Here is a 22254-nt window from a genome sequence, read left to right as displayed (position 1 = left end):
GACAACTTGGAGCAAAAGGACGGTTCGTAACTCATGTTACGGGCCGTAACGTGATCCGTACCAGAGAGGATACGTGCTGCTATAAAGGACGGTCCGTAACTCATGTTACGGGCCGTAACGTGTACTGTAAGCTGAGGAAAATTTCCAGAAAGTTGCCTAAGTAGTGTCACAGGTTACGCCCAGAAGGACGGTCCGTAACTTAGGTTACGGGGCATAACGTCATGGCGTAACGCATTGGCCACCGAAGACTGAAGCCATGATCCGCTGGAAGATACGGACCGTAACCTGTGTTACGGTCCGTCGCAAGAAGCCGTGACATCAAGCTGACAAAGGACGAAACCGAAGGACGGACCGTAACTTGTGTTACGGTCCGTAACGATGCCGCGTAAGGGTATTTTTATCCAGAAACTTGGCGCGATTTTTGGCCCTATAAATACTTAAAGTTAGGGTTTTAATTCATAATTCTGATTTTCTTTGGAGCATTAACTTAAGTCTTGAATATTTGAAGTGCTTGGAGCATTTAAAGCACCAACTTCACTTTCATTCCATATTGTATTAGTATCGTAAGTATATTATGTTAACTTTTAAGCTTTCTTTGTTAACCAAAATGATGAGTAGCTAATTTTAATTCTAAGGTTGTGGATCCCATGATGGGTATTATGTGAATGTGTTTCTACTATTGATATACGCATAATGGTTGTTGATATTTATTCTATCTTTGTGCATTAGCGTTGAGTAATGATTGCAAGCATTAGCCTAAGTCATTATACTCACTTTTCTTAGGAAAGAGAGTCAGTATATGTAAGATTGAATAACAATGACTCGGGGCGTTAACCCTCGTTTAATAGACTAACTTAGGGATAAGAACAAGTCTAAATTGGCATTATTGGTCGCTCTTCGATTTCAACTCTTTTACATTTGGAAATATCATAAATTGGAAATAGGGCCTAACTGTTGGAAAACATTAGGAAGTCCTTAAGAGATTAAGTGCATACTCTTAGAACAACCATTAGAAGTATATCACATTGAAACCTGAAGCATAATATCTAATCAAAATGGGGAACACAACCTTAGTCTCTCTCTCGCATTAAGTACAATTCAAGTCAAAGTATTCAATTACATTACTCAACAAATATTTCAAACTATTCGGAATAGGATAAAAGCCTTTAAAGACTAGTATCACATACAATTAGTACCCTTTTCTCTCCATATTCTCTGTGAGATTCGACCCCAACCTTGTTTGGGTTACTATATTTGACAACGTCCGCTTTACGCCATTAATAGGTGTAATTTGAGCGTATCAGTAAACCGTGCAAAAATTCGCAATTTCTATAACCAATTCAGCCCGCTCTCTAACCCGATTACATGTGCACAAAGATGGGACAACCCTTATCTCTTATTTGTATTTTCACTGAATATATATGAGATTGAAAGAGAAATGAGTTTGTTTATTGATTTGAAAAGTTTTAAACAACTTTTTTTTGTCATACATCGTTATGAATCATCCCCAACCCACACTAACGGCTATCAGGCCAAGAAGAAGCAATAGGGTCAAAAGGTTTTCACAAAGGCTAATTTGGGATCCTGGCCTACTTAACAAGTAGTTAAAAAAAGGACGAGGAGTTAGAAGAGCAGTTATACATATTGTGAAGAAATGTTTTCCTCTCATCTCCTTTCTTAGAGTCTAAGCTTCTCATGTCCCATTCTTATCTCTATCCTTATACTTATTATTTTAGTATTTTTCATTATAATTCATTAGTTTCAAGTGTAAGAGTTACCATTCTAGTGTACAATCGTGTTCTAGATCTTATTAATATATACATTGACGAATTGGGTTTGTTACATTGATGCTTTCATCGATCGTACTCCAATGGTTTAGGGGATACTAAAAAGTTTTAGTAGTGGTGACCCAAAAGGGTGGATTCTTAGGGCGGAACAATATTCACCTACCTTGGCTTCTCAGAAAAGGACTGGCTACCTCTTGCTTCCTTCTATCTCGAAGGTGCTGCTTTAGACTAGTTCCAATGGTTATATCACAATAAACAATTTTTTGATTGGAAGCATTTTACCAAGAAATTGGTATTGCATTTTTGGAATGACTCTAAGTTGATCCATAACCACGTCAACATTTCCCTTGATCTAATGCAGAAGTTGGACGAGAACTACTCTGCTATGCTACGCAAACTCGACAAGGTCCAACATGCATTGTGCGCTGCTCCCCGTCAGTCGTTGCTGATCCGATGCTTCAATATGTGGACTCATAGGATGATAAGAGGGATTCTGACTTGCCTTTGATGAATCCGCTCTTATTTTTGAAGATCCAGTGACCTCAGATTCAGACATTTTTTATGAGTGCTTTCAACCCTCGCTTCAGGCAAGTGATGACCAAACGCATACACAGGTTCTTTTATCTACCCTTCCATCTGATTTGAACGATGGAACCATAGACGAGGTCTCAGGTTTCTACACCTGCAAGGTATTCGCTTAAATACTCAATTGGGAACTTAACATGGAAGTTGTAGATTCAATGAAGGATGATTTAGTCAATCCTGAACTGCAGGTGTTTGATGAAATGTTTCACACAATTTTCCAAGTTAAGTGTGATTTTAGTAACCTTGTCAAGTTTGATGAACATTGCTCGCACTTCCTTGTATGTTGTCAACTTGCAGTTGCGGTATAGGTATATTTGCTTACCTAAGTGACTTCAATCATGCTAAACTTCCATTATCCTTGTATCGATTTCCACCTGATCAATTTGGATTAGACTTTCCATTTGATCCTAGTTCTAGTTTGCTTACCACGTTTCTTGACGCTGCAAGATATTATTCAATTGTTGTTGTGGATGATTTCAAGGTGATCACTAGTATTTTAGTCCATCAAATCGATACAATGTCCAATGATCAATGTATTTTGAATCAATTTCCATTTGATCCCAGTGAGAATCCGTTCATTGTAACCCCTCATGGGCTCCTCCAAGTTCCTGAATTGCAACCTGAGACATCTGTACTTACTCTCTTACTTGTGAAGCCTTACACATTTCAGTTTTTTAGGTCATTATCCTACAATTGTCGTACTGTCGGAATATGTCATAGAGGCATTAAACAGCACAACCTTTTGGTGAATGCTCATGCTCCTCCAGTTAATTTAAGCTACTGGAAACATGCTAAAGCTCTGGTTAAACAAGAACCAACTATATGGGATCCAGGAATATGTTTAGAGATCATGGCTCTAACAGGTTTTATAGAAAACGTGGAGGAACTACTATTGCTGGGCTATAGTGGCAAGCATTTCTTAACTGTGTATGCAAACTTTATGAGTAGAGTGTGGGATCCTAGACAACCATGGTTCTTTATCAAGACAAGGTTCTTTTAATGTTAAGCCAGAGTGTGATTCAGTATCATGCAAATTATGAAGTTGTTATGGAGCTTAATCATGTCTATGATATTATTGAATCAATTTGTATTATGATGTTTATTCCAGGATTTTGTGGCCTATGGAAAACTTAGAGAACCTACAAGGATTTTATTATCACAGTCATGCCCAACGTGAAGTAAACTATGTTGGCGCAATGGACAGAGCTTGGTATGACGCTCTTGATTTTGCTCACGGGGAAATTGCAGGTGCTTGTCATCAAGTGCACTTCGCGCATCTTGAAGTCAATGTAACTACACCGAGATTATCGATGCCTTTGTTGGCGAGATTTCTTGACCTGAACCTTGAAGACAAGGTTCTTATTAGGGACAGGAGTATTGTTATGAATCATCCCCAACCCACACTAGCAGTTATTGGGCTAAGAAGAAATAATAAGGTCAAAAGGCTTTCATAAAAGCTGATTTGGGATCTAGGCCCATTTAGCAACTAGTTAAAAAAAGGACGAGGAGTTAGAAGAGCAGTTATGCGTATTGTGATGCTTCGGCAAAGTCTACGTCTTTCATCCCCTGTTCTCTGAGTCTAATTCTCATCTCCTTCTTCTTATCAGTTCTTCTATGTCATTTCCATTGCTATTTCCTTGTAATTTTGTTTAGTGATTGCAGTACTACAACTTAGTTTCCTTGTGTGTGAAATGGTTTTTCCCAGTTTGTTACATACACTATCCTAATATGCTTATTGTTGGCATACTGAAATATCTTATGTTACTTCTTACAAAGAAAATTTAATTTGATTTCATTCTCTTGTTTTTGTTACCAGAGCCCTATTTTCTTGTTTTTCTGTTACCTATTTTATAAATATAACCTATCAAAGTTTTTTTTTTTTTTTTTTTTGAGAATAATAAAGTCACTCAATTATTTTGCATCAGAAAATAAAAATTACGTATTTTGCATGCCATATCATATTAAAAAATAATTTTAAGATAATACCCCTTATATCCATTTAACCTACCCGAGAAGAAAATGTTAAACCCAAAGTTATTATAATTTTGACGTGATTAATTAAACCATCCACCTTGCACCGATTATATTGGTTAAACTTAGAAACATGAAAATAGCCAATATGGTTGACACAAGTTAGAAAAATTGACTGCATTCTATATGCCAGATTATTTACTATTAAAATGAGTTATAAATTTATGAAGTTGGTCCCGTTTAACTATAAAGTCTATATCATTTTACTCTAGAAGGAGCTGCTCCTAGATGAAAAGCTAGTACAAAAACTGGCCCAATTTTACGGGTTGATTGTCATTGGTCATGAATTGTAGCATTGCGCTAATAATGTTTAGATAAAGGGGTCAAATTGAGGGTCATGACCCAATTAGCTTTTTAACTTATTTTAGTTCAAAGTAAATTTTGTTGGGGGAGGGCGGCCGGGGGGGGGGGGGGGGGGGGGGGGAGAGCCCAATTTGTAGTTCAATCCATTTTAACCTCTTCAATTTCAACCCTATTTCCTACTCTAGGTGATGGCTTTGAGGAATAATTATATTTTCACTAAGAGAAGCGAAAAATCTTCCTATTTTTATTTGACTTCTTTCATATTTGCACCTAGGCCTGGGCAATGAGTCGAGACGAGATCTCTTTTTTTTTTTCCCTCTTATTTGTATTTTTCCCGTTTTAGCTTGTTTGTATTGTTTCGCAAAGAAATAAAGAGATTAGGACGTAAAGCATTAAAAATAATAAAATAGGCTGTAAACCACAAAAGAGAACATACATTTAGGATGCAAAATGCAAAAAACTCTAGTAATTAGTACTACCTCCGTCCCAAAAAGATTGTCTTCCTTTTCTTTTTAGTTTGTCCCAAAAAGATTGACACCTTTTTATATTTAGAAACAACTTAACTTTATGAGATGATTTATAGCCACACAAATATCTAAGGCTTGTTTTGGACCACACATTTTAAAAGTCTTCCTTTATTTTTTAAACTCTGTGTCAAGTCAAACTAAAACAATTTTTTTGAGACGGAGGGAGTATCTATTAGTCATTTTGACAGATTGAATTTATATTAAAATCATTGTCATTTTAGAAAAATAGAGAAAGTTATTTTATGTTTCCAAATACATATTTAGTTCCAAGTAGACTGTTAATTAAGCAAGAGATTAAAAGATTAATACATGTAGTCTAGACAACCTTACTATCAAAACTATTAAATTTTTATTTTACGTAATTTGCAAAATTTTAAAGGCATATAATATGGACAGAATGATGTCAAATGTGAACATTGAAAGGAGGATATGGAAGAGCCATAAACAAAACTTTATTTTTGTACAATTGCAAATATGCACGAAACATTCAATTGTAGTAGCGCCACAATTAATATATAAAGATTAAAAAAAATTCCAACTGAAAACTATCGTGGAAATAAGATAGGGAATTTGACGAGTGAGAGAAAATCTTGTTAGAAAATAGGCTTACATTATTTAAACCATTTTCTTTAAATGTTAAATATTTCAGCTTGTATTGTAGTCCATAAACGTGTGCCCAATTATAATGTAACAATTGGTATTGAGACGTGCACTTTATGTGCTTAGTAGGTCTAGTAAGGCGGTGAGTGTACGCTTAATTCAATTCATAATTGGTGGGCCTATTAAGATTTCAATATTGCACCTATGTCCCCTCCTCTAATCTTATATATATAGACACTTTTAGGCTTTTCTGTATTATCACTTTAGAGATACTAAAGGTGTGAGGTTGTTGTTATATTGACGTCGCCTTAACGAAAAGGGTAATAGGGCGGAAGACCTAGTCCGTTATGGCTCAAATAGGTATACCGTTCTATCCTACTAATTTCTTATAATTTTGTGTCCTATTATCATGTTTGATCTTGAATTATCATATTAAGTATCCTACAAATCTATGATAATTAACGAGAGCCGAAAGCCTTCCAATTGAAAAAAGCCTTAGTAGTAATATTAAACAGTAGAAGTTAGATCATAGAAATTGAAATACCAAAAGCCGATAAATTAATTTAGATCAATCACATTATCCAAAGAAAAATTAAACTCTAGCTTATTTGTAAGCTCATTTTTGTTTCTACGGCTAAGTTGAAGGCTCAAACACCACAACGTAGAATTCCCTTTCAGTTTCTCCTCCCTTCCCCTCTGTTGATGTGATTGAAAAAACAAAAAATAAAGGAAAAATGAAACTCTATCAATTTAACATGTAATTGATTAATACATCTTGAAATTACATTGCATAACGACAAAAGAATTTTATTTTGAAAGTAATTAGTGAGGAATGAATCCTAGCGGTGGGGTTAGGCATGTATTGATGGGCACTTTCTAAGTGGATGGAATGATTAGCTAGATTCTTAATTAGGAGGACGTATAGATATGTTTGGTCTTTTTGTTTTTTAAACTTAAATACTACTCTATTTATAATTTGTTCTCATTACTTGGTACATACAGAAGCACGTGTGTTTTATAACACTGTCTGACCATTTAAAAAAAATATTTACCCAAATTAGCTCATGTTTATTTATTTACCGGAGCTAGCCAACATTTAGAGCTTTGTTGTTGCTCCGCGGCTTCGTGTTTTTTGTTGCTGTCGCTATGCGGCTTTGTTTTCATTGCTGGTGATGCCCAACTTATAATAAATGTATTAAAATGTCCTAACAACGCTTAAGGTGAAACTTTGTACTTATAGAATTTAGATTACACTATTACAATGATGAGAAAGAGAACAACTATATAAACACCTATTATACATTATGTATAAATCCCTCTTATGTATAAACGTCTATTATACATTATGTATAAACGCCTATTATACATTATGTATAAACCTCTTGTATAAATTTGTATAATATTGTATACTAGTGTAAAGTGTGCATAAACACCTCTTATACATTATTATACACTCTTATATAAGGTTGATACGTTGTCTACGGTAGGTGTATATTGTTGTATAATGTTGCATATCGTAAAAAAGTGGCTATGCAGGTGTAATTTAAAAATATGGTTACACAAATGTAATTTTGTATGCTGGATTGAACATTATTGAAATTTCCCCATTAATTTTTTCATTTTTCCCGCTTTATCATTAAATTTAGTTTTTGCAAAGAATAATGAAGCACATATGTGTATTTTGAAAAATATCGTTTGAGTTATACTTCCTCCGTACCATAATAAGCGTCACCTTAACCAAAAACACGCATATTAAGAAACCAATAATGCAATGTGAAGTTTATCAAATTATCCCTATATAATAAAAATAAATTACTTTTACCTTTTGATTAGAGCATAACAAGAAGTAAACCTTTTGACATTGGGAATCCAACAATATCAAGTTACTATGTGGCTTTTCCAATCATCATTTAAATGTCACTTTATTGTCTAAGGATAGAACTGAAAAAAGCTAATCAATTTATGTCTTGATTTCCTAACGTGACACTTATTATAGGATAAATTTTTTTGCTAAAGTGACACTTATTATGGGACGGAGGGAGTACATGTTTAGGTTCAAAATTAAGTGTCCCTGAAACAATGAACATTGATGTAATACTTGAAGTTCAAAAGATCGATTATCTTTAAACCTGCAGGGAGGATTAATTTAACTATCTTAGCTAAAATATTACATATATTAATTTTACAATATAAGGTATAAATATGTTTTATATGCATGGTAGTACCTCATCTAGTATTAGTGTATTATTATATAGATTATGTTCTTGATTATGTTTTCTTTGCCGCTCCAATTATCTATCATGACTAGGCACTTATATGAAGTGTTTGGGCAAAACTTTCGACTTTATTTATTGATGTGCGTTGTATGATTTACGTTGTTTATGTATCCCTTATACCAACATATATACTTCACCTCTTTGAAAAGTAAAGGATACTGAAGTGGACATAACAATTATACTAATGAATATTGTCTCTATGTTTATGTAATGTTCACGAAAAATAATCTCTCTATATATATTGTACATCTGAATTCTTTTCATCTAGAAAATATATATATGGAAACTCGATCTACTAATGATTGTTGTTGATCTAGAGTAGCATTAGTAGCAATTTGGACACCATTTGCGTCACATTGAAACAAGGTTCAAATGATGTGGATTTGAGTTCTTTTAATAGTTGGTTGAGATTTGGCCATATTTTGGCTAGAAATATAGCTTTACATAGAAAAAATAGGGAATATGGGAAGGACTTCGATATATCTACCGAGAAGAATATTGTCATTTATGGTAAAGGAAGACGATTTTGTAATTGCCAACGATTTTATGCAAAAAAAAACAACTTCAGTTTTGCTTTAATTATGAAGAGTATGAACCGGAAAAAATGTCCTTAATCTAGGGCAAAAAATTAATTAACTGTACAATTTCTAATTCATTCGTGCGATTTTGAATATTTCCCTTTCAGGTATATATGCTTGTTTATTATCACAACCATTTCATATATAACTACATAAAGTTCTAATGCTATCGCGCTATTTGAATAATAATAATTCTTTTAATCACGTGATTATGATCAAATCTTGTTGTATTATGGTTGAAATTTTCATTTTTATTGTTTCTTTCTTTATGTAATTATATGATTAGAATGACGTAGTCACTATTCCATTCCTTTTAATTATCCTTATAATCTACTTTATATTAGCATTAAAATAAGTGGTTAGGCAAAAATACCGTCTCCTATGTTTCCCTCCCGTTTTCTGTTTCATGTTCCCAAGGTGCATCCCCCAATAATACTAATGTTACGTTGTTTTAGAATTCTGATAATACATCGGAAAATACAAATTGCTCGTCGATTGTTAGACTGCTTTCTGCAGCATGTGACAAACTCCTTTTTTCAATAAGGCGACAAGTTCTGTTCACAAAGATTGATGATAATGATAAAATCTTGTTATAAAATAATCTTAAAAAATTACCTTTACACTTCTCTTAAGAGACACTGCATATGATTGTATTTGACTAACCGGAAGCAAGTCTAAATAATTATGTTTTTACTCAGTGCTGTTGGGTATGATAGTAAGGTTATATTAGTAATTTTCTTTTTTAACAATAATGATAGTTTTGTGAGACTAGAGATTTATGAAAGTCTAATAAATGCCTATGTACACAAAGTTGGTGCGAGGGAGATGTGACATGATGGTGCTGGAACTTAAATGAGACAAGAGTAATTAGGGAACATGGACACCTGTCTTGCATCTATATATGAATCCATCATGTGGAGTGTGGACCTATCTTTGCTATTTGTGTGGCCATTGTTTAGTTACCTAAGCTACTGGGAATTCATGAAACCACAGAGCCCGTTTGGATTCGCTTATAAGTTGCTTATAAGCTGTTTTCAGTTTTTTTGAGTGTTTGACTGACCAGTTTAAAGTCATTTTGTGCTTAAAATAAGCTCAAAAATATAATTGGATTCATTTGACTTAGCTTATCTAAAACAGCTTATAAACTGAAAATAGCTTATAAGCCAAAAAAAAAATAAGTTAGACTACCCCAACTTATTTTTTTTAACTTATAAGCTGCAAACAACTTATAAGCATAAGCCCATCCAAAGGCTCTTATTCACACGTAATTTCTTGAAGTTATTTCTGAAAAGTCTGTAGAATGGTTGAAATTGTTTTGTCTTTAAATAGAAATTTTGAATGGAAGAAAATGTTGTGATGAAGGATAAAAGGTGCTTTAGTCCTTAACTGAATCTATTTACGTGAATTTAAATTAATTAACCAATAAATTTTTAATACTGGATGGTTAAACGGGGGAAAAAAAACCTTGGAGCTGCACAAGAGAACAAGCAATTGCCAATTGCTCCACGTTAATATTTTCTCATCTAAGATATTCTAAATGTCCCTGTCAAAGTTTTTAAGAAGATAAACATCAAAGCCCATTGATATGTGCTCAAAACAACAAGAGGGTGTCCTACTTTGTAACGCTAGCAGCCTAACAAGCAAGACAAATGAAAGGTTTGTGGATTTACTTGGACAATTAAAAATTGCTTATTAATTCATTCAATTAAAGGCCAAACTAGAATAGAATAAGAGTTGAAGTCTATATTTAATAAAAAGCTTGATATTAAGTCAAGTAATATAATATGAACAAGTCACTTGATAATAAATTATATTTTCATTAATTTTTTTTTAAAAAAGTTAATTGATCTTATTTAAAGCTAATATGTACTTATCTATTTTGGTGAATTTTATTGGAGAAATGAAAAAATTCCCACATTCAAAGGGAGTGATTAGAATTACTGAAATTTACTAAAGGTATACTACTTTGACTTTCTAGGTCTTTTTAATGCAGTAAAAAAACGTACTCGGACAGACCTTTTCCATAAAAATTGTAATATGCATACTACTAATTATTAAATGAAAAATCTCTACCATTAAAGTTTCCTTGAAAATACGTATCTTCTAAAATTTAGGATTTGATTAATTGTGCATCTTTTGGGGTTGCAAAGTGGTTTGACTTTCACATTGCATCAATTATCAAACCTGTACAAAATGTAAAATTCGATGAAAAAATTTACACGCTCCATTCTTTTGAATTAATAAATATAAAAATAAATTAAAGATGTTAAATTTTGAAATAACAAAATCCCACGTTGAAAGGGAGTGATTATGGACAAAAATAAATAAATTAAAAGCTCAAATTAACATACGCTAACCTATTTCAGTCGGTTAGTCTTGAAACATGATCTCATACTCATAGGGAGTAATTTTAGGACTTTAACATATTTTGTGTTTTGAAAAAATATTTAGTGATATAAAATAATCGATGGGCAGGTTTCTCATCAATTTGGCATTAATTAAGATTATTGCCACATAAGGAAATTACAACTATTCCCACATTTCAACCAAAATATTGAAAATTCTAATTATTGCCTCATTATTTATAGGTTATTTCCACGTTTTTACAAAAATATAAAAGATAAAGCATCATGAAAAAAATTTCAAGCAAAGATTAAATAAAATATAGTAAATCTCTCATGTAGGAAACTTCAATAAAATGTATCAAAAATATTTATGTTGAAAGTAAAAGGCAAAAGTATAGAAAGAAAAAAAGAGAAGCAAAACGTAAGGAAAGGGTAAAAGGCAAGGATAAAATCGTTTTTTTTTTCTTTTTCTGCCAACTATACTTAGGCCTACACTCAAATAGGTGGTATTTTTTAATGTAATTATTTATTGTTCGGTTGTGTTTTGATAGAAAATGAATACACTTGACTACGTAAATAAGAAAATCACTTTCTTATTGAGAATTTAATTAGTCGACTCGGCGCTATTTCATTGCTAACTTTTATTTATTTTTTTAAGATTATTATTTATCAAAACTAATGTACATAGTATTATGGTCTTTTGGTTCATTTTATGTGTTGTTATTATCTATTTAATCCAGTTTTGAAAGGAACTTTAGATGGATTAGCAAAAGAAAAGAAGATTGAGAAATTGGTAAACTTAATAACTCTTTTGTTTCAATAGAAAAATATATTTATTATTCATTGACATATTTCAAGCATTTTCTTCACAGTCTTTTATATAACTGTTTTTCTTGCTACTTCATTGATTAGCACCGAATTTTTTCATAGTCCATTCTACCAGTTATGCTGCTTATGCAAGTCATTTTTCTAAAATAGTATGTTTCTTTTCTTAGCTTGCAATGTGTTATATTTATTTTTAGGGATTAGTTTTCTTTTAGTTGTAGAATGTATTAGGACAAACCTAACTAGATGATAATTTATAATTTACTTTTTAAATGTATCGTATGAAATTAGCATTTTTGAAATTTTTGGGATATCGTATAATTTATTTTTGAATATATCGTATGAAAATCTATAGTTCTTCACCATATCCACATATCTAAAAAACGATTATGGGGTGAAATGTATTAACTAACCATTGACGCTTGACGTGGAAATTTTGCGGAAGAAATGTCAACTCTCACCAAGGGGTGCATTATTAGCGTTTATATGAACAAAGGGTGTTCGGATTATAGAGATGCTTTTTATTTGCAGGAAAACTAATGCCACAGACCATAACATTTTTATAACGCTTAGGTGGTATTGTAATTTTTAGGAATTAGTGATAGTTGATAATGGATAGCTTATAGGAATAGTAAATTTACAACAGACAATGGTGCAATTATTGTTTTCAATCTATTGAGGATTTGGTTTTGGCTTTCACTATCTTTATTAATTAAATAAAAACTGCATTAGAAGGAGAATTAGTTAGACTATGATTTTTATATTAATAATAAATAAATTAAAAGATTCATTACAAACAAATTCAAATAAGGTGATAGACGTAATATCGTAAAATACACGGAAAGTTAGTGTTATGAGGTCATAGGAGAATCTTTGAAATTACCCCTAAATACTTTCAATAATAAACTTAATAATATTATGATGATGATAAATATTACTGAAGTTAAATAATAAAAGTTTCAAGTAATATAATAATAAAATATAAAAAAAATATAATTAAGTTTCTCAAGTAGGAAATTTCAACAATTACTTAGTGCATATACCACCAAACGAGTAATTATTAAAACATTGATAGATTTCATGATAAAATTGTAAGACAACTTAAGTTTATATTAAATGTAAAAACTAACTAAAATATGATATTATAAAAAAATAACGTAAAAATAGGAGGATTAAAGAAAAAGCAAAGATATTTATTCTTTGATTTAATTTGGTCCATATATAAAACAAAGTAAAAATACTCACTATTGTTATTATTGACAAATTTAAATAATAGAATTAAAATTGTACAAACAAATAAAATTTCATGAGTAAGCAAAATCATATTTATCTCTAATTAATAAAAGTGAAGTAATGAATAATAACATAAGTCAAATGATAAGCTAATATAAAGTTATTTGGCAAAGTAACAATACCCAATAATATATAATGCAACAACGATAAATAAGAAATAAAAGAATATATAAATAAAAAAATTCATTGTAGAATATAAACGAATAAGGAGTATTATATAAAAAACATTTCAATGTAAAAGTAATAATACCCTAGCGCATCGCGCAGATACTAATACTAATTTTATTAAAACGATCAGATTTAATAGGCATAAACAAATAAGATTATTATTTTGGATGATTGTTTCATTTGATACTTGTCGCGCATCGCACGGGTACGAATACTAATAATAAGAATAGGATGATTTTTTTTTTTTGGGGGTCTCAACGACCAGTAGAATACACATTACCCTTCTCGTTCCATTGTGTTATGTACCTTTTATCATTCAAAAAGTAAATATGAGCTCGAAGTCACTGTAACTTTTGAATTGTGATTTACCAAGTTAAGATAGCAGTATCATTAAAGTAATTTCTTCCATTGCTATCAAGGCACTGAATTGGTTATAGACTAGTTTAATTTTTTATAGTTAGAAAGGGGATTGACCTTCATCAGTAATTTAAATGAGAGTAAAAAGTGTTTTTTTCTTTTGATCTTTCCTTTTGTTGGGTAAAAATGGTAAAACTCTTTTTTAGTCGATTGTTTACCTTCGAATCTAAATAGGGATGTCGATTGAAATGGAGAAAGTAAGAATGAGTTGCAGACATTATCAATTTTAAATTAGGGTTTGGAACTGAGAATAAGCATTTTAAACACATGTTTTTGTGTGTGAAGCAAATATTGGTGATTAGAGAGGATCAGGTACCATAATCCACATTATCAGCCCCCCTGCCCCAGTCACAGCTTTTTCTCCACTTTTTTTAAGAAAAAGTTAAATTCTAGAACTAGTCATGTTGTCAATAATTCAGTAATAAAGATATTAAAACATATGAAAAGACATTTTCTAACATTATATTGACATAACTGCTGGTTCATTTTGTATCCTCTCATCTGTACACAGTAGTATTTTGTGCAAGAACTCACTAGAACACCAAAAACAAAAATGCCAGGTAAATCTAAAACCCCGTAGACCTCTTCTCCTATTGTTTCTAGTTGTATAAAGCAGCTTCTTCACTTTGAAAGGACAGGAAACAGTTAAAAGAAAGATTTGTCTCAATATTGATATTCATTGTATGGAAATTACTATTTGGAACCGGTCTAATTATACTGTCTTGTCTCAGTCCGAGGAAGAAAAGTCTCAGTTAATTAAGGACCGACCTAATTACTTTTGCTTTCCAAAAAAAAAGAGGAACTGATTGTGAATAGGAAATTCCTAATTATTCAGGTGACAATCAAATATCATACTTTGAGTCTCTATTTATCACTTCCCTTCTTTGCCAAAGGTATAACACAAAGCCCCCACCACTTGTTCTCTATATTGTCCTTCATTTACTACCATAAAGTCTCATAACTCACAAGTACTTCCAAGAACTTGAGGTTTATTTTCATCATATGAAAAAGATGAATACTCTACTCCCTCTCCTTGTTCATTTTATTTACACTTAAATTGGATTAGTCCAGTGCAAATTTCTAGTCTTGTTGCATATTAGTAGTCCCATCATAGTATATTCAAATATTTTTGCCAAGAATTGGTTATATTCATCTGCAAAATCCAAGATTAAGAATTTGAAGAATATGGAGGTTTATCATCGTCCTTACAGGGTACTTCTTGATCCCCATCCAGTTATCCCGCCAAGCAGTACTGTAAGCAAACCCCACCATGGTTACTCAAACGAAGCAAATTTCGACACCAACATGGTTATCATATTAGCAGCTCTTCTCTGTGCATTAATATGTGCACTTGGCCTAAATTCAATTGTACGATGCGCGTTACGTTGCAGCCGGAGATTTGCTTTCGAGTCAGAAAATGCCACGGCTGCACGTTTAGCTGTTACAGGGCTGAAAAAGAGCACGTTGAGGCAACTTCCAGTGACGGTTTATGGATCAGGAGTTAATATTCCGGCTACGGATTGTCCTATTTGCCTGGGAGAATTTATGGATGGTGAGAAAGTGAGAGTTTTGCCAAGATGTCACCATGGGTTTCATGTGAAGTGTATAGATATTTGGTTGGCTTTACATTCTTCTTGTCCAACATGCCGACAATCATTGATGGAACAGAACACAACGACAACATCAGGGGATGTTGAAACTGGATTGAGACAACCTGGTACTAATGCTAATGCTACTGCAACTGCAACTGTTGTTGAGGAGGTTGGTTAATTTGCAGTACCTTTTTGTTTTAAAGGGAAAATATAGAAGGTAGGGAATTTCACAACTTTTGATTTGTTTGCTCGGCAAGGTAGTCAGAACCAGCCAGTTTTTCATTATATAGTCTTCAATTGCACAAAGTTGTGTGCAAAGCTAGTAAGAATTGATGTTGAATATCCAACATGAGCTAGTTTTAGTCTTTTTTATATGGTCTTGGTGAACTAGCTTTTGGCGCTAACTTAGGCCCAAATTCAGTTTTTATAATTGATGTTGAGTATCCCACATGAGCTAGTTTATCATTATACAGTTAGTCTTTTTTATATTGTCTTGGGCGATTCTCTCTTCATGAGCTAGCTTCCCAAAATCCGGTTTTTACAATTGGTGCGATCCTTCATTGAAAGGTGAGTTTGTTTTCCTCCCCCCTTGTGAACTAAGTTAGCATCACAACAGATGTATGTGGAAACCATTTGATTTATTCCAATTTTTTAATTTGTTTTGAACTTGTCTTTCCAACGAATTGCTTAACCTTTTATCCAAACTTGCATATTCTAGGCTAAATGATGGAATTAAGGTATTAACTTTTTCTGTTGGGTGCCAATTGGTAATCCCATGATGTTGCTCCAAAAAGATGAGGACTTTTTGGTGATTTGGATGAGTAAAGCAGAGTCTATCCTCCATTCTGTTGGGTTCTTGTAAGAATAAATGCCTTTAATATATTTTGTCTGAAGCTCAACTTCATTAGGTTCCTCCACATGTATTTCACATGTCATGTTTTCTTTTGTGATTAAATATGATTCATAACAATTTACAGTTGCGTTGTCAGATGTCAATGGTAAGATGGATGTCTTGTTACTATGATGGGCAGCTAGCTAGTCATGTAGATCAAAAGGCCCTTCATTCCAAATATCAAATCATGATCTTGAACTGCCACCAACACTGCCACTACTCATTAATCAGCAATCAGCACTGGAGAAACTGCAAATTTGGGCACTAATATGTTTGACTACTTGATCATGTTTTTTTTCCTTCTTCTTTGGGTTACCCGAACTTCGCAACTTTTTTAGTCTCTGGTTGATTTGATAAGGCACATTCATATATTGATGAGTTAATGGTCAAAAAATACCTGAACTACTATTTTTTCGCGAGTTTCACACTCATCTATCAACTGTTCCATTTTCCTGTCTGAAGTGATACTATCTATGTATTAAAACACCCCTATGCCAATTATTAGTTCTCTTTTTCTACCTAAACTATCACAATCTACTCAACTAAGTGTGATTTGATACATAGATGGTGATAGTTCAAGTACAAAAAAGAAATTATTGATAGTTCGAGTGTGAAACTTATCAAAAATAATAATAATTCAGGTTTTTTTTTTTTTTATCATTATCTCTATATTGATCGTTACTTGTTAGCCATAAGGAACAAAAGGAATCATCAGCATGTGGTAGAAGAACAGAATCTCTCTGCGCAACTTTCCATCATATAGCTCTTTTATCCCCTTTAATTAGTCAAATTGGGCCACATCTCTTGGGGTAGAAAAAATCTAGTTATTGCAACTCACAAAGCAAGGTATCAACTGGACATTTAGGCAACCAACCCTCTTTGCTACCTCCTTGTGACGTTTGATTGATCACCATTATCTCCTTCTTGATTGGGTTCAAGTAGAAAAGATTGTGGCAAAAGCTAAACATAGTGCGCAAAGGAACAATGTAGAATGATGATTGAGTTGGAAGAAGTCAATTCTAGGATTAAGATTGGATCCCCTTCGCAGTACTTGCTCTCAATTTGCGTTCTACCACTGCACTCTCGCGGTCAATAAAATGAGTGAAAATCGTACGAGATTACCGTTGAACAAACAAGAAAGTCTAGAAATTTCTCATCTGCCTAAACATTCGTAGGTAGAACAACACAAAGCTAAATTGATAGAAGGAGCCGCAACTTAAATGACCCAAAAAGTGGGATTTGGAACCAAAATAACTCATAAAAAAAAGTTACCAAGCTACCTTATGCTCACTATTTTAGTTCGCAATAGGATTAAATTGCATTTTTACAATTAAATCCTATTGTGCAATAAATTAGTGTGCAATAGAGGTTATCTTTTTTTGTACAATTTTAAAGTTCTCAAATTCACGTTTTTTCCATACTTTAACTAAAGATTAGTCATGTTTCAAAACTCCGAAATATCAATATTTTATATAGAATTTGATATCTTTTTTTGCGGATAATAATGTCGGCCCATTACATCAAGTATACCTAAACGTTTGGATCGTCGTTTTAAGGATTGTAAAGTGCCCCGAAGTAAGTTTTGTTTGTTTGAATCTTGTTATCTTTATGTTTAAGTGTTTTATTTTATAATGCGAATGCTAGTTGTTCGTCAATCATGTTATATGCTACTCATTGATTTGACAATACAATGTTGCATTATTTGATCCCTTTATATGACTTTAACTTATACTGCACAACTTTTAAATGCGCAAAATATGAGTTTTCAGAATGACTTGCTTGATTTGACAACACTATGCTGCATTATTAGATCGCTTTTTATGACACACTTATATTATGCAGCATTTAAATACAAAAAATATGAGTTTTAGAACACTATACTTGATTTGACAACATAATGTTGCATTATTTGATCGCTTTTTATGACACACTATGCTTGATTTGACAACATAATGTTGCATTATTTGACCGTTTTTTATGACACACTTATATTGCGCAATATTTAAATGCGCAAAATATGAATTTTAGAACACTATGCTTGATTTGATAACACAATGCTGTATTATTTGACCGCTTTTTATGACACATCATGCTTGATTTGACAACACAATGCTACATTATTTCAGGAGTTTTATCCTATTGCGCAGTGTTTTCATGCGCAAAAGGAATTACCCCTATTGCACAGTGTTTTGTTGCGCAATAGGGCTTAATCCCATATTTTTTAAATATTCACTTTTGCGTTCAAGGTTTTTCTATTTAATATGAATGTTGGATGAGGTAAAAACTCATTCATTTCATAAGTTTAAGTCTTTTAAGTTCTTAAAAAAAAAAAGCCAAACTTCAGATAAAAAATGTCTTCTCCTCCTTCAACAGTTAAGATTTCTTTATTTTGGGATGGAAATATACTTGATGACAATAATACTGTTCGTTATAGTATCAAAACACAAGCTCATCTAAAGTTTCCAACAAACTTGAATTATGAAACATTAATCAATTACATACACAAAAAAAAAAAAAAAAAAACTAATCCCACTCAGTATGGATTATCTGTAATAGGTAGATATCCACACACCGTTTCACAAGGTTTAGTGCTTTATGATGTGCAGACTATCAATGATGATGACTCTTTGAGGGATTATTTGAGGGCGCCGGAAGAATATAGAGATTCAGTCGCCATTAATATTCTTGAAATGTATATTGAAAAGATACCCCAAGAAGTCCCTCAAGTCCAGCCTACTCATGGTAATACTTATGGGGACTTTAGTTCTTATAGAGACAATTTGAGTGGTCAAGTGCCGCTGGAAACTCTATGTCAGCAATTTAATCAAACTTACAGTGAAAATTGGTAAATATCCATTTTTGTGTAGTAGCACATGTTTATTTTATTTATTGGTAAATATTCATTTTGTTGTATCTTTGTAGGGGTTATACACCTGATATGAGTAATATTGGACAAAACTCGCAGTTTGGTGGAGTTGATCTTTCTCCAAACCAACAATTTAATCAAACTTACAGTGAAAATTATTCACAAAACTCGCCAGTGGTACCAAATGTTTATTTTGGGTAATCCTCTCAGTTAGGTGGAGTTGACCTTTCTCTAAACCATGACAATATTAATCAATATCGGTAGATTCATCACCTTGATATTAAATAATTCATATATATTTGATGTTGGTATTTAAAATATGTTACTTTTCGTGTAGAGGCCTTTACCAGATGGTGATGATTATCCAAATTGTTGTGAGACATCATCAAGTGATAGCGAAGAATTAACGAATAATGCAGAAGTAACTGCTATTGCTGATGATGATGATGAAGAGGTCGATGTTCAATCTGGTATGCAGCAAGCAAATGTAATAGAAATGATGCAAAGTCCGATGCCGGAAAACCCAACTCCCGAAAGCCCAATGCAGTGACATTCTGACCATATTACATATCTTAAAAATCTTCAAGGTCGTGCTGATGCCTTTGTCATCACCACAGAAGATGATCAAAGTTGTCAAAAATGTGGAAAGAACCGGCCGATCTTATAAACGATGATTGCAACCTTGAAAAAGGTATGATGTTCGAATAAAAAAAGTCATTACAAAAGACAGTCAAAATTTATAGTTATAAGGGAATGAGGGAGTATAGGGTTGATGATTCAACCAGAAAGATATGGAGACTAGTTTGTAGACGACAGTATCAAGGGTGTCAATGGATGCTTCGGGGAATTGTTAAGCCTGATGGTATGTGGGTTATCACAAAATTCCACCAATGTCACACTTGTTGATACAATCCTAGTTGCATCAATACCTTTCACAAGGAGCCAAGCACGTGAACTCCAAGTTACACAAGGGCTTTTCATGAAAATGGACGTGTTAGGACACACTTTGTTGCCATCCCGAGAGACCTATGCATTGATGATTGCATGGGAGAACAAAAGGGCAAAAGAAGGGGAAGATGGAACAATATGTGATGCAACAATAGTGCCACATGTTAAACCTGCGTGCCACACAGTGCGGCCTGCGTGCCATATAGTGCGCCACATGTTGAACATGTGAACCAACATCACCAACGCAAAGTGTGTCAGCAAGTCTGGGGATTTTGAGGAGCACAACATGCAACAGAACAGTAGGGACGCATGTTGAACATGTGTCTCGCATATGAAGCCAGAAATCGTGACATCCGGATCTTTTAGGTCACTTTGCAAACTTGAGAGCTACTTTTGGGCCTCTTATGTAATAATTTAGCCTATGACTATAAATAGCCTACGTAAGCGCATTTCATGGTAGACTATTTTGATTATTGATATTGATATTGTAAGACTCTTGAGAGTGAGAGCTTGATTTGGCTATTGATTGTGAACATTGTGAGAGGTTATTTGGGTAATCAAACCCTCTTAGTCATCCTAAGAGTTTGGTGCTCTTTAGTTCCTAAATTAAAGGTCTTAGTTATTTGAAGAACTTTGGTTGCTAATTTGGGTCTTTAGTTGAACTTTAATTGCTAATTTGGGTCTTTAGTTGTGTCAAATTATCCATTCTTTACTTTCTTGTCATTTTCTCTTCTTTTTCGTTTTGAATCTTGTATCAATTGGTATCAGAGCTTGGATTAGATTTGTTCTATCAAGTCTAGTCTTGGGTTTGTTAAAGAAATAAAATAAAAATCGAAAATTCTTGAAAACCCCAATTTTTTTGTGTTTGTTTTACTGTTTTGACATTAAATTTGAGTTTCTTAGTGTCGTAGGGTTTCAAATCAAAAGTTTCGTGTCATTTGAGTCAATATTGAGAGATTTACCATTGTTGCGTTGAAGCTTTGAAGAAAATTGAAGAACACTTTCGTGGGTCTTGAAAATTTGGTGAAATGGAAGGGTGATAACCATTGGGCTTTGTTCTATTTTATTAAAGGAACTCACGTCCGAAATTTGGGAGAATTTTGGGTAGCTAGAAATTTGATTGTTCTTGTGTTCTTGAGCCACCTTCATAAATTCTTGGTGAAAAAGAAGACCCAAAAGAGGGTTTGATCCAAAATATTCCCAAAAGTTTTGGAAAGGTGTTTTCTACCCTAAAGAAGTAAATACAAGGTTAGGTGGGACGAAGGGGATCCAAGAACTCAGAAAATTTAGAAAAAGAACCTACCAAAAGGATCCCAAGAAGAATTGATGTCACCAATATTGGGCTGACAACGGCACCACCTGCGACACCATATGTGGAGACGTATGTTCAATATGCTGACACGCAGTTCCATCGCAAATTGTGTCAGAAAACTTAGCAAGTCATGCGCTTAATCCGCGAGACGCAAACCGTGTCTCAGACACTGTCTGCGAAGCTACAGTACCATCTAAAGTTGCGCACTTCAGGTTTTTGGCTCAAATCTCATTCCATTCCATTTCTTTTCACTTTCTTTGATCATCTAAACTAAATTAAACTCTAGTAATTGATTCCACTTGAGTTTGATTAGTTCTTGAGTGCTTACTTTCTTTCGTACCAATTCTCTTCATTCTTTTCTCGTTTTAACTTCGTCGATAACTTATTGATTCAAATCTGTTAGTTTGAATTGAGTCATCCATTCTTTCTTAGTCTAACAAGAATCTATTCCGACCAAGAGTAACATTTGAACCCTCGTGACTAATCGACATTACAAGCACAATCTTTGACCGAAGCGATTTATGAGGCAACTAAAGGTGCGCATACTTGAGCGACTGTGAGTTGATTTTACTAACCTAACGTGTTTTCTTGTTTTGTTTGAGTGTCTTGAATAGGTACCATGGCTACGGAGGATGAAACATAAGTCCCCACCGGGGAACTCACACTCGTTGATGTGATAGGAGTGTTGTAAGCCTTGAACGACAAGGTAGAGAGTATGGATAGTCGAATGGAAAACTTAGGAAGTAGGGTGGAAGCAATTGAAGGAGGTAGTAAGGAGGTATCCTATTCTCCTTGAGTGCAATACCAAGGAGGTACAAGCGGAGCCACTCGAATCACTTCACTTACATTGTCACTTGGCACTTTTCACCAATTATATAACCCTACTCCCCAAAACACAACTCCCACCCC

The 22254-nt window shown here is 33.3% G+C and overlaps 2 protein-coding genes across 5 annotated transcripts; both read left to right on the top strand.

The window, feature by feature from the left end:
- Nucleotides 1-1451: 1451 nt before the first annotated feature.
- On the top strand, nucleotides 1452-4164 carry LOC132611265 (uncharacterized). 3 transcript variants are annotated; one of them, XM_060325684.1, is made up of 3 exons: nucleotides 1485-2002; nucleotides 2149-3362; nucleotides 3481-4164. In XM_060325684.1, the coding sequence occupies exons 2-3, from the start codon at nucleotides 2653-2655 to the stop codon at nucleotides 3824-3826; spliced, it is 1056 nt and encodes a 351-aa protein (XP_060181667.1). In that variant the 5' UTR covers nucleotides 1485-2002; nucleotides 2149-2652; the 3' UTR covers nucleotides 3827-4164. The 3 variants fall into 3 exon arrangements, 2 of the variants coding, with proteins under 2 accessions (XP_060181667.1, XP_060181668.1); XM_060325685.1 differs by having other exon boundaries at nucleotides 1485-2476; nucleotides 2561-3362; XR_009571522.1 differs by having other exon boundaries at nucleotides 1452-2680.
- A 10061-nt stretch (nucleotides 4165-14225) lies between these two features.
- LOC132611263 (RING-H2 finger protein ATL74-like) lies at nucleotides 14226-16644 on the top strand. 2 transcript variants are annotated; one of them, XM_060325682.1, is made up of 2 exons: nucleotides 14226-15496; nucleotides 16305-16644. In XM_060325682.1, exons 1-2 carry the CDS (start codon nucleotides 14921-14923, stop codon nucleotides 16485-16487), a joined length of 759 nt encoding a protein of 252 aa, XP_060181665.1. In that variant the 5' UTR covers nucleotides 14226-14920; the 3' UTR covers nucleotides 16488-16644. The 2 variants fall into 2 exon arrangements, with proteins under 2 accessions (XP_060181665.1, XP_060181666.1); XM_060325683.1 differs by having other exon boundaries at nucleotides 14231-15496; nucleotides 16317-16644.
- The last annotated feature ends 5610 nt before the right edge of the window (nucleotides 16645-22254 follow it).

Source organism: Lycium barbarum, chromosome 9 (genome assembly GCF_019175385.1).
Source record: "Lycium barbarum isolate Lr01 chromosome 9, ASM1917538v2, whole genome shotgun sequence".
Taxonomy (NCBI): Eukaryota; Viridiplantae; Streptophyta; class Magnoliopsida; order Solanales; family Solanaceae; genus Lycium; species Lycium barbarum.
The sequence above is the reverse complement of the archived record's forward strand: the minus strand, read 5'-3'. Positions and strand labels throughout refer to the sequence as shown.